The sequence below is a fragment of the Lampris incognitus genome, chromosome 8, assembly GCF_029633865.1.
Source record: "Lampris incognitus isolate fLamInc1 chromosome 8, fLamInc1.hap2, whole genome shotgun sequence".
Lineage (NCBI taxonomy): Eukaryota > Metazoa > Chordata > Actinopteri > Lampriformes > Lampridae > Lampris > Lampris incognitus.
In genome coordinates, this window is record NC_079218.1 from 36,720,030 (window position 1) to 36,733,673 (window position 13,644).

Below are 13,644 nucleotides of genomic sequence, written 5' to 3' on the forward strand. Positions count from 1 at the left end.
TAACAGTGCGATATCTCAGGGCATGGTGCATTGTGTGTGTGTGTGGGGGGGGGGGGGGTCAGATGAGTGGTAAGAGTGAGTGGCAGCTGTTCTGTCCTCGGCGAAGCAGCAGAGAGGGAAAACCTTCTCTCCTGGTTGTCATGGCAGCCGAAAACAAACAGGCCCCATGCCGTTCCAATTGGAGATAAGTAGGAGCGAGAGATAGCGTGTGATGTTCTGAGTCAGGTTGTGTGTTTGTGCACACATGTGTCTGTGTGCTTGTTTGTGTGCATGTGTGTGTGTGTGTGTGTGTGTGTGTGTGTGTGTGTGTGTGTGTGTGTGTGTGTAAGTGAGCCAGTAGGCACAAGAGAGGGAAAGAGAGGAAAGGAGAAAGAGTGAACCGCATGTTATCTTTACCGTCCTCTCGGAGCAGAATAGAGAATTCATAAAAGGCACAGAATAAACACTGAACTGCTGAAAGTCTTGATTAGACTGTATGTGTTGCCTTTTAACGCTTGCTAGAATTCCGTTTTTTTTCTCCCCTTTTTGGCTTCGTTTATGTGCTCAAAGCACATAATGCTTCATCTCCGAAAGATGTGTCTTCCTTGAAGCTCATTCCACTCTTCTGGCATATAATGGCAATGACCTTTCAGACGCCCCGTGCATTCTCTTTCTTCCAATAAAATCAGGTCTCCATGTTAGTTTTAGCTTTTGCACGGTCATCAAAGTGAGCTGGATGTGAATGTAACAGCATGGTTAGCCTAGCTTGACATCTGACATGCAGATCTCTCTCCGTTTGCAGATGGTAGCAGGCTCATTTTCCATGTGCCAAGGCGGCCAGATGTCAATTGGTTTATCATGACGGTTTCCATTGTGTTTGCTGTTAAAGGTCTCTCACGCATGTTGGCCTCGTCAGAAGCAAAAACACCGTGATGTGTTTTCACATTCAGCGTTGTACTTCACAAAAGCTTAATAGATTCTCTCCTCTTTTTCCTCCCCTAGTCAATTTCGACCACTTCCAGATCCTGAGAGCTATCGGAAAAGGAAGCTTTGGAAAGGTAAGTCCATTTTTGGGGAAATAATGCGTTTTGAGTCAGAAAAAAAAACAAAAAACAAATACAAAACAAATAAATTGAATCTTGGGCATTAAAAAATACCCATTGCCCAGTACCGAACCTGAATTCTCACTGTTTGTTATGAAACAGCCCCGATACTGATTAGCTCCACGATGTAAAGGTGCCAAAGAGGAAGATGCTCCATATGAACCACTGATGGAGGAAAACACAGTTAAAATACAAAACACAGTTAAAATACAAACAGCATGTCAAGGTCGCAGCACAAAATTGAAGACATTAAAAAGCAAAATGACGAGGCGTCTGGGTAGCGTAGCGGTCTACTCCGTTGCCTACCAACACGGGGATAGCTGGATCGAATCCCCGTGTTACCTCCGGCTTTGTCAGGCATCCCTTCAGACACAAATGGCTGTGTCTGCGGGTGGGAAGCTGGATGTGGGTATGTGTCCTGGTCGCTGCACTAGCGCCTCCTCTGGTCAGTCGTGGCACCTGTTCAAGGGGGAGGGGGAACTGGGGGGAATAGCGTGATCCTCCCATGCGCTATGTCCCCCTGGCGAAACTCCTCACTGTCAGGTGAAAAGAAGTGGCTGGCAACTCCACATGTATCGGAGGAGGCTTGTGGTAGTCAGCAGCCCTCCCTGGATCAGCAGAGGGGGTGGAGCAGTGACCGGAACGACTCGGAAGGGTTGAGTAATTGGCCAAGCACAATTGTGGAGAAAAAAGGGGGGGGGCCAAATTATAACCCCACTACTTCAGACCAAACCCATAATTATAGGTTATAATCTATATTATACATATATGTAATATAATAATATAATGATATATTATAATCAGAAATATGAGTGTAATATACAGTATAGTTTATTCCAATTTACCAGTCTGATGCAGCCACCAGGAACTTGAAGAAACAAAACCCAACTAGAAATGGGCCTGCCAACACGATGGCAAAAATGTTCATATATTTTCATCCAAATGTAGACAAATTAAATTTTCTCATCAAATTCACACAATGTTCTGGAGCAAGGATTTTCATTCATGTTTGCACTTTTCAATTTGTATCTCGTAAAGTGAAATTAGTTGCTCGCCCTAACAGTCATGTGGTCGTTTGGTGTTTCGTGGCACAGTGCAGACAACCTGAAATTATGACGCACATTCACACTTTCCAACACACACGCTCAAAGGCAGCGGCGCTCACACATACACAAACTGTCCGTATTAATATGCAAAGATAATAGGTTAATCTGGAAAAAAAAATCTAGCTTGACCAGATAACCTCCCCAACACACACTATTCCCCACACAAGCGTCACCGTCGCTCCTGCCTAGCGTTTAGCTGCCTTGCCAGATAAGCAGTGTAATCACAGTGGAGGAGAGATGTGATTAACCGGGCCAGCTGGTCCACAGATCACTCTCTTAGATAGCAGCATTGACGGGCTCATTCACAGCCGAAGACACACACAAGAACCGCTACATAGACATGAAGGGCAGCGCACCACGGGCGCCTGATTTTGTGTGGAAGTGGGAGAGTGAAGCTGTAAGTGTGTGTGTGTATGTGTGTGTGTTTGTGTGTGTGTTTGTGTGTTTGTGTGTGTGTCTAGGTTCCTAGCTGTGTGTGTGTGTGTGTGTGTGTGTATGTGTGTGTCTGAAGCCAAGATTTGCCCCCACACACTAGTCTCAGTAATCGTGTCAATAAAGCCATGCATACTTCTTTCCCATAAAGGCAGATTTTAGATGAGCAATTAGTTGCACAATAAACATGACACTGTAGCATCGTACGGCACAGTACAGCATCTAAAATGTTTCATGATTGAAGGTAAACGGGCACAGTCATGGTGACCAATACTGTGGATCTTAACTGATTATGAGAAGGTTTTAAGAAATAAAACTGTGCTGATTGTACCCAATAATGGGCTTTCTCGGCTAGCAGGAAAGACATAATGTTTATAGATTATGTCGGAGATAGGACCAGTCAAAGCTGAACCTTCCAGGTGATCACAAACTTCTGAATGAGTATGTAGCCTAAAACCTTCTGGATCATCACCACCAGTCAAGTCAAGTCAGTTTTATTTGTGTAGCTCATTATCGCAAAATTACAAATATATCACCTCATTACTATCATCATTATATCATCATATATATCATATAATATATACATATAATATAGATGTGTATATATGTGTATGTATGTGTGAGTGTGTGTATATATATATATATATATATATATATATATATATATATAATGATATATATGATTATGATATAATGATGATAGTGCTATAATAATATATAATATATATGTTATATATATGGGCGGCATGATGGCGCAGTGGTTAGCACAGTCGCCTCACAGCAAGAAGGTCCTGGGTTCGAGCCCTGGGGTATTCCATCCTTGGTGGGTCATCCCGGGTTATGCTCTGTGTGAGGTTTGCATATTCTCCCCGTGTCTGCGTGGGTTTCCTCCGGGTGATCCGGTTTCCTCCCACAGTCCAAAGACATGTAAATCGGCCATACTAAATTGTAAATTGTCCCTAAGTATGGTTGGGTGTGTGTGTGTGTGTGTGTGTGTGTGTGGGTGTGGGCCCTGTGATGGCCTGGTGGCTTGTCCAGGTTGTCTCCCCGCCTGCCACCCAATCACTTCTGGAATAGGCTCCAGCATCCCCGCGACCCTGAGAGCAAGATAAGTGGCACAGAGAATGGATGGATGGATGTTATATATATCATATATATTATTATTATCGTAGCATTATATCATCATTTTATTATATAGGTGATTTTCAGTCAGCATATAAAACTCAAAGCTGCAGATTTATTGCTCACCATAAGCATATGTTTTACACAGATTACATGGCTTAGGGCAGAGAAGCACATCACAAGCATTCACATCTTTTTAAAAACTGCATCATGGGAAATTTCCAATAAATGATCTTATATAGTATAGGCATCTCTATCAGTAAGTATCTTTTAGAGATACTGGCCAAAGGACCGTTGATTTGTCCCAAATTATACCTGGATGGACTGGATGACTTGGTGTGCCCCTGCAGTCGAAGTCCAACCCATTATACATTAAAATATGCTTTAAATATGGCTGCATGTGAATGAAACAGTTCTGCAGTGTTTCTATGCTGTTTGTTTGAATGAAGTCTTTCACATTTGTTAATAATGCTGCCTTGCCTCCCCTAAAAAAGACGCTCTGCATCTCAAGGCGACATCTTGGTTTAATAATGGCTGAATAAAATGTAATTTATACGTCTGCACTTAGTTGCCGCCACTCAGATTGTGCTGGTTATTTCATTTGGCACTTTGCTTCACCAGACGATAGCGCTTCACGTCTGTCTCCATCAGATAAAACAAGCCACTTCACTGGAAATACGTGTTATTGAGGATTCATGTAGTTTTGAAAGGAGTTATTATGCTCCCTACTGATTTCCACCTGTCAACAAATGTCAGAGTAAGAGGAGCCTCGTACAATTTTCTCAGCAAGCAAGAAAAAGAAATAACTCGAGGAAGAAATCATTTTTGCCAATGTTGAAAGAGGAATGTATATATATTAATAGAGAACAGTACTAGGAAGGACTCTGGATCGTCCTGATAATCCAACCACCACACACACACACAGAGTCGGGGCATCGCAACGAGGAAACAGCTGAACCGTTCCTCTGACTGTTGCAAACCTCCAAAGAACACAGATGCAACCTCAAAGAGCACATAATGAATACGACAAAAAGACAACAAAAAAACAAAAACTCCCAAAGCGTTAAAGGTATATTTTTGGCAGCAGTGGCTGAGCGTGGCTGTTTCATGTGTTCCTCACCAGGTGTGCATTGTGCAGAAGAAAGACACTAAGAAAATGTATGCCATGAAGTACATGAACAAGCTGAAGTGTGTGGAGCGGAACGAAGTGAGGAATGTCTTCAAAGAGCTGCAGATCATGCAAAACCTTGAGCATCCCTTCCTTGTCAACTTCTGGTGAGTCTCCATACCAGTGTGTGTGTCTGTGTGTGTCTGTGTGTGTTTGACACTGGCTGGCATTTCAGAATACAAGTCAGATGAGGGGAGATGGTATTTCCAGTGATATTTAGGGTATATGATCAATAGTTAGGGTTAAGGCTAAGGTTAAGGTGATGGAGGCAATGGCGGGAGGTAGTAGTTACGACAGGCCCCAGTGCACACTATTATGACGGGCCCTAATGCACGCTGATGGGCCCTAGTGCACACTATTGTGGAGGGCCCTATTGCACGCTATTATGACGCACCCTAGTGCACGCTATTATGGAGCCCCCTAGTGCACACTATTATGATGCACCCTAGTACACACTATTATGATGGGCCATAGTACATACTATTATGACGGGCCTTAGTGTACATGACGGGCCCTAGTGCACGCTATTATGATGGGCCCTATTGCACGTTATTATAATGCACCCTAGTGCACGCTATTATGGAGGGCCCTAGTGCACGCTATTATGATGGGCCCTATTGCACGTTATTATAATGCACCCTAGTGCACGCTATTATGGAGGGCCCTAGTGCACACTATTATGGAGGGCCCTAGTGCACACTATTATGATGGACCCCAGTGCACGCTATTATGATGAGCCCTGGTGTACGCTATTATGTTGGACCCCGGTGCACGCTGTCATGATGGGCCCTTGTTCAAGCTATTGTGATGCACCCTAGTGCATGCTATTATGACGGGCCTAGTGCACACTATTATGACGCGCCCTAGTGTACACTATTATGACGGGCCCTAGTGCAAGTTATTATGACATACCCTAGTGCATGCTATTATGGAGGGCCCTGGTGCATGCTATTATGATGGGCCCCAGTGCACACTACTTACTAGTCTCGTCATGTGATCAAATAGAGACTTGACATTGGACAACAGCATACATATTACCCAGCAATCGTCATCATTGCATATGACAAAAATACCAAAGAAAATAAGATATTATTCATTGAATTATTTTTTTATAGTTTATTTATAGTTTTTATAGTTTATATAGAATAATCCTATAATTTTATTATCGATTGCTACGGACTATTTGGAAGAAGAAGAAGAAAAAAAAAGAAAACAATGACAGAGATGGATTTGCCCTTTTGAAGGCAATAACAGCGAATGGCACCGCTTTTTAATTTAGCATGGGTTCTTCTTTGAAAACAGACGTAACCGAGGTGACAATCTGAATCACTCACGTTCTCTGCCCAACACATTGTTGGAGGTCCCGCTCTCTCTACACCCCGCCCCTACCCCATTGCCCCCCCCCTGACCCCAGTGCAACCGCACTGCCTGCATTGTCTCTATTTACGCCATTGGATGGAGGGATGGTTTTCCAGGATGACTTGTTTTTTTGTGTGTAATTCAGGTTTGTGTTGGTTTGCGTAATCTTGGGAGTCTTTAAAGCCTTTCAAATTAAGAAGGCGAGAAAGGAAATAAGCTATGTCTGTGAAAATGCATGGGGAAGGGAAAACAGGGCAGCAATGCACACTTCAACATGGCAAGAAGCCTGTATGACAAAATAACACAACTATGTCACAAATCATAGATGGTAAAAGCATAAATATCCAACACTGTCAAACTTAGAATGAGACCCCTCCCCAATTATCAGCATAATATCTTTGCTGATAATACTAAACAGTTCACAAAAGTAAAGGTGGCGTAGAAAAGAGCGTAGTAAGCCACAAAGATGAAATGATACAGCATGACTGATGAAACATTAAAAAGACAGAAAAATGAACCTCTCACATCTTCTCCGCCGTCAGTCCACAGAGCTCACAGTGAGCTGACTCGCCTTGGCTGAGCCCGCTAAAAGGAAAACGTGGTTGCTCGCTGATCTGAGCTCTAATGTGATGGTCACCGCTCTCCCTTCTTGGCGGTGGCTCCTTTTGCCACCTCACTCGGGGCTTTGAAACCGTTTCTCCTGAGGGAAAACGTCATCAGACTGTGAAGGGCTGGGCTTATTGGGTGTCAGGACTCACACTGGTAGATAAGTGTCGGCCCTGCCTTACCGCTGAGGAGCCCTCAGAGAGGCAGACGCTGGCAGGTCTGTCCGAATAAAGTGGAAAAGGAGCACATGCTCTCTGTTGTCCGGCTTATGGAATCAAAGCATTTGAATGGGGGTTAATGGTAGCTAGCGCAGTAGCGAGTTTGTGTGCACATCCCATCTGTCTTAGGCCATGTGCAGGAAAATCTTCAGGTGAAGAACGAGGGACAAAGAAGTATCTGCACACAGGATATTAAAGCTCATGGATATTCTCTATTGACTACATGCAACGTTTCAACCTGACAGGGTCTTCTGCAGGCAAATGACCAACATGACAGAAAAACAGGTATATGGTGCCCATAAGTCAATGATCTCACACTGATTCTCCAAAAATCAATTTCAAGGACAATACCTATTGATGTAAGATGCTTTTTAAGTGTTGCTAATCAAATTTTGAATGAGTTGTTGTTCTTCACACCTTGATTCCACAAGTTGGATAACAGACTTCTGATATGAACTGTTATTTTTGGCTTGACTTCATAAACAACAGTTTATATTTTCAATTTTTGATGGGGCTGAGGGGTCGGCAACTGCTTCATAATTAGATGAAGTAACTTACCCAATGTGAAAGTGAAGGTCTATTCTTTTTTTTTGGTTCTCTCTATCCTTTGCTCTCTCTCTCTCACTCTCTTTCTCCCTCTCCCTCTCTCTTTCTCCCTCTCTCAGTCTATCCCTTCCTTCTGTCTCTACTGTATTTGAAACCACTTCCTTATCCCAGACAAGTGTCGGCGGTGGCGACAAGCGATCCTTTGATAACTGATATGATGGTTGCAAAGCAAAGAAACTTCTTGGGGGTGGGGAGTGAGAAGAAGAGAAGAAGGGAAAAGCCCAAGGCAGAAAAGGAAAGGAGACTGGAGAAGAAGAATGGAAGTGTAAAGGGAGGACCACAGAGGAGGGCTGGCTATAAAGCCAACTCATCACACCAACAACGGCAGCGCTTGCTTGCTTGATTGCGTTCTGTGTTGGACAATAAATCCAATAAGGACGCACGCAGGAAGTTAGTGCACTTGGCAGCAATTTGAATGCCCCGAGCTGTTAAAGATTGCCCCTAGAGATGTGCTTTGGTCAGCGCTGTGCCCACTCGCCTGCATGAAAGCTCTCTCTCTCTCTCTCTCTCTCTCTCTCTCTCTCTCTCTCTCTCTCTCTCTCTCTCTCTCTCTCTCTCTCTCTCTCTCTCTCTCTCTCTCTCTCTCTCTCTCTCCCTCCCTCCCTCTCGCTCTCTCTTTCTCTCTCCTTCTCTCTCGCTGGCATGCACGGGCTGGTGTGAGTGTCCTCTGGTAAGCATTCAAGGTCAGAGATGGAAAGAGATTACCTGCAGGCATGGACTGCACTGAACCACAGGCCGAAAGAAACTATGCCCCCCCCGCCCCGTCCCTTTCTCGTCCTCCCTCTGCTTTTATCTTTCTTCTCCCATCACTGCCCTTCACTGTCCCAATTTCTCTTGGCTTCTCTTCCTGTCCTCTCCTTTCGCCATTTCTTTCCTCTCCTCTTTTCTTTTTTTCTCTTCTTTTTTTCCATTCTGCTCTATTCCCCTCTTTTTTTTTGTCTTCTAATTTTCATCTTCTCTTTTACCTCCACCTCCATAGTATATAATATAGTAGTGTAGGAGAGAAAGCGAAGAGCATCACATTCAGAGGCGGGTGATCATTGCGCCACCTTGAGTGCACGTAGAGGGCCGCGAACTTCCACGATTCCACGTACTATATCCTGCTGGTTGGATCGGGTGAGGGGAGGGGGTTTGATATGATTAACAGGCAGTAATGACGGGGCATTCTTAGCAGAATGGGGAAATCAATATGCCATCGTCTACTTTCAGTTTTTATGTAAGAGGATATGTTTTCTCTCAATCTCGCTCCCCATTCATTGGACCTCTTTTGTGTACACTTGCAAGTGCAGGATGACATAACTATAAAAAAATGTTGCATTTCTCAAGAAAAGAAAAACATTACTCTTATAAACACAAACATAAAATGAAATATTTATTTTTTTTGCATTTCTAGAGCATATTGTTAGAGAGATGTAAACTAATGCCTAGTCCACACGTACACGGGTCATTTTGATAACAGGGTTTTTCCTCCTTTTCTACTTAGAAAAAAAATCCCGTCCACAGAAGTACTGTTTAAAAGAAGAAAAAAATCATCCAAATGAAAACGCAAAAACACGTGCTACTCAGCACAATGAAAGTGCTGTCAGGAGCATGCCAAGCCAACAGGCGGTGATATAACCCTAACCCTAAAGCCATGATAGCCAATCAGAAGCCTGAAAAAAGCCCACGCCAAATCAAAAACTCGGCTTTCCCCGTCTACACGTCAACACTGTAAACAGAGTTTCTGAAAATCCTCACCCTGGAAGGAGTTTTCCCAAAGATCTCGTTTCAGTGACCTAAAGTGCAGTTTGCGTGTGAATGAAAGGCCAAAATGCATCGAAAAAGCTACATTTTCAAAAATTCCTGTGTATGTGTGGACTAGGCATCATTGCAGATAGCAGAGGCAACTGGGATGAAAATAGAATCTACAATATGCTTAAACTCTTACATATTGTATATATACACCATGGGTGGCACGGTGGTGGCGCAGAGGTTAGCACGGTCACCTCACAACAAGAAGGTCCTGGGTTCGAACCACGGGGTTGTCCTCTGTGTGGAGTTTGCATGTTGTCTGCGTGGGTTTCCTCCTGGTGCTCCGGTTTCCTCCCACAGTCCAAAGACATGTAGGTCAGGTGAATCAGCTGTACTAAATTGTCCCTAGGTGTGAATGTGTCAGCCCTTTGATTGGACTGGCGGCCTGTCCAGGGTGGCTCCCCACCTGCCGCCCAATGACTGCTGGGATAGGCTCCAGCATCCTGCTACCCGAATTCGGAGAAGCGGCTTGGATAATAGATGGATATTGTATATATTGTGGTCAGGCTGTAGGAAGATTTTGAGGCAGTCCTGGTTATTGAAGTGCGAGTGCTGGCAGGGCTGCCAGTTCTGCCTTTGTGGCACCTGGTGCCAATCTGTAAGAGGTGCCCTCTTCACTACTGTTACCGCTGTCAAAGGTCAGAGTTAATACTCACACTAGGGAGAAGGGGGAGAGGGGAGAAGGAGAGAGAGAGAGAGAGAGAGAGAGAGAGTGTGTGTCAGCAGCTCATCCCACATTTTCTTCAAAAACCTGACTGAGTTTGACTACGCTGAGGGGGATTTCTCACCATCAGCCCATTCTTCTTCTCTTTTCAGTGAATTTCTGCTAAGCTGGAGCTATCTCTCTGCAAGCTGAGATAGATCAAACCTAGTGTTTGTGTTACGCTGTGTTGGAGGGCTCTAAATCGCTTTCTGTGGTGTTGCTTCCTTATCAATGTCTTCGCTATTCGTGTGTGTGCTGATGGGCAGAGATAAACGTTTTCTAGCCATCTCATAGTTGACGAGACAATCTATTGAACTCAGGTTGTGCACTGAGTCTCCAGTGAACTCCACTTATATCTGTGAGAGATGAGGGCCTAAAGCAGAAGATAAAGCCTGGTGCAATCTGACAGTCTCTACTAGAGGTAAAATCAAGTAGCTGAATTTCTGTTATGCCTTTTTACTAACACACACACACACACACACACACACACACACACACACACACACACTACCCCGCTTGATAAGTCAAGAGAACATATTGATTTGGTTGCTGATGTGATTTGATTTGATGATTGATTTGGTGGTATTTTATTGTCCTAGAGATAAATTATATAAATCTGAAACCCTATAATCCAAATTAGACCGTCTTGGAAATGACAGGCAGTATGCTTTTGAGAATGACAGAGCAAAAATAATGACACTGCATAGTTCTTTATGGGAAGGTTCTGTGAGATAATGTAGGACATAAAGCTTGAAACTTTTTTTTAAGCTTGTAGTAACCTACCATCACTCAGTCTTAATTTCAAGGTTAAAACTGACATTTTTATAGCTTTCCTTGACACAGTTAGTCTTGGGCAATACCAGGATGACTGCACATTCTGATATTCGCTGATTTGAATATATAATTTTTTTTTTTTTGTGGTGCAGTGGTTAGCGTGGTCGCCTCACAGCAAGACGGTCCTGGGTTCGAGCCCCTGGGTAGTCCAACCTTGGGGGTCGTCCAGGGTCGTCCTCTGTGCGGAGTTTGCATGTTCTCCCCGTGTCTGCATGGGTTTTCTCCGTGTGTGTGTGTGTGTGTGTGTGTGTGTGTGTGTGTGTGTGTGTGTGTGTGTGTGTGTGTGTGTGTGTGTGTGTGTGTGTGTGTGTGTGTGTGTGTGTGTGTGTGTGTGTGTGTGTATGGGCCCTATGATGGACTGGCAGCCTGTCCAGGGTGTCTCCCCGCCTACAGCCCAATGACTGCTGGAGAGCAGGATAAGTGGTTTGGATAATGGCTGGATATGTATATATATAAAATACATTTTATTTGTGGGCGCCTTTCAGAGCACTCAAAGACACCTTCCAGAACACAGTTTAGAAAAAAAAAACAAAAAAAAAACAAAACAAGCAGCACTGTATCAGACAGCACAAAATCAAAACAAAGCGGTTTAGACAATAAAAAGTTAATACAACAGATAAGTATAAAATTATCATCTGAACAAAACTCAATGAAGCATGGATCAGACTGAATGTGCCAGTTTGAAAAGGTATGTTTTGAGATAGGATTTTAAGGTTGAAAGAGAGTCAATGTTGTGAATGTCTTGTGGGAGAGAGTTCCATAGGCAGGGTGCAGAACGACTGAAGGCTCTAGACCCTATGGTAGTCAAGCGGGCCAATAGTGTAGTAAGTTGGAGAGCAGAAGAGGATCTGAGAGTGCGGAAGGGTGTTTGGATATGAAGGAGTTCAGAAAGATATGAAGGAGCTAGGTTATTAAGGGCCTTAAAGGTGAGAAGCAGGATCTTGAAGTCAATACGGTATTTAACAGGGAGCCAATGGAGTTGCTGAATAACAGGAGTGATATGATCTATGGAAGGAGTTCTGGTAATGATATGGGCAGCTGAATTCTGGACCAACTGAAATTTATGAAGACACTTGAAGGGAAGACGAAAGAGGATAGAATTGCAGTAGTCAATACGGGATGTAACCAGGGTGTGAATGAGTATGGCAGTGCTGTTCGGTTTAAGTGATGAGCGAAGACAATTAATATTGCGTAGGTGGAAGTATGCAGATCGAGTAACATTGTTGATGTGAGCTTCAAAAAATAATGTGTTGTCCAAGATGACACCCAGACTCTTAACCTGAGGCGATGGAGGAACTATAGAATTGTCAATAGTTATGGAAAAAACTATCAGGTTTAGGCAAAGTAGATTTAGTACCTACTAAGAGGACCTTGGTTTATTCACTATTAAGTTTGAGGAAGTGGTATGAAAACCAGGATTTAATTTCTAGTAAGCAGTCAGAAAGGGAAGTGGGTGGAAGAGTGGAGGTAGGCTTGGTGGATAGATAAAGCTGCGTGTCATCCACATAGCCATGAAATTGAATGCCAAATTTCCTGAAAATGTGGCCGAGAGGTAATAGGTAAATAATAAATAGGAGGGGTCCCGATACAGAGCCCTGGGGAACACCGGTAGTAACAGGAAAGAACTGTGATCTCAAATTTTTAAGTTGGACAAACTAACTGCGGCCAGAGAGATATGATCTAAACCAGTCAAGGGGGATGCCAGTTATTCCGATGGAAGCTAATCTCTCTAGCAGGATGTTATGTGAGATGGTATCAAAGGCTGCGCTCAGGTCAAGAAGGACAATTATGGTTAAGAGCCCAGAGTCAGCTGCCATCAACAGATCATTAGTGATTTTCACCAAGGCTGACTCCGTACTGTGCGTAGGGCGAAAACCAGACTGGAATTGTTCAAACAGATTGTTGTGCAAGTGAGCGTGTACCTGAGATGTGACTGTTCTTTCAAGTGTTTTAGAAAGAAATGGTAAATTTGAGATTGGGTGAAAATTATTCAAATTGTTGGGGTCTGCAACAGGTTTCTTGAGTGTTGGAGTTATTGTGGCTGTTTTGAGAGATGAGAGGGAACAAGACCAGAGGTAAGGGAGGAATGTATGACATCAGTTATTAAAAAGGATAGCAAAGGTAGACAGTCTTACTAAATGAGTAGGAAGGGGGTATAGCTGACAGGTAGATGATTTGGATTTGTGAATAAGACCAGATATTTCAGCAACAGTTGGGAGTTTAAAACTAGATAGTGAAGAAGAGATGGATACATAGAGGGGTGAATAAGATTAACTGTGTGCAGTATTGTTCGACGAGGTCAATTGCTGATGAGTGTTTTCTATTTTGGTATTAAAAAAGGTCATGAAGGTTTTACATTGAGCAATTGAATACAGGTGAGGTGCAAGAGTGTCTGGTGGCTGTAAAATATTGTTTACCATGGAAAACAGAGCTGTAGTGTTCCCTTCACCTGATCTCATTAAATGTGCATAATAAGACGATTTTGCTGTGGCGAGAGCCTCCTTATAATGAAGTATGTGGTCGTCATACATGTCTTTATGAACAACAATGACAGTTTTCATGTAAAGGCATTCCAGGTGACTGCCTTTAGCTTTAAGCTGGCATAGTGCAGGCAGGT

The 13,644-nt window shown here is 43.5% G+C and overlaps 1 protein-coding gene across 1 annotated transcript in view; it reads left to right on the forward strand.

Annotated features, from left to right (window-relative positions):
• stk32a (serine/threonine kinase 32A) overlaps positions 1–13,644 on the forward strand; it is a 158,473-nt gene that overhangs the window by 7,437 nt on the left and 137,392 nt on the right. The window contains exons 2-3 of the mRNA XM_056285080.1: positions 982–1,037; positions 4,866–5,017. Coding sequence (XP_056141055.1) covers positions 982–1,037; positions 4,866–5,017 — 208 coding nt within the window. The remainder of the gene's footprint in view (positions 1–981; positions 1,038–4,865; positions 5,018–13,644) is intronic.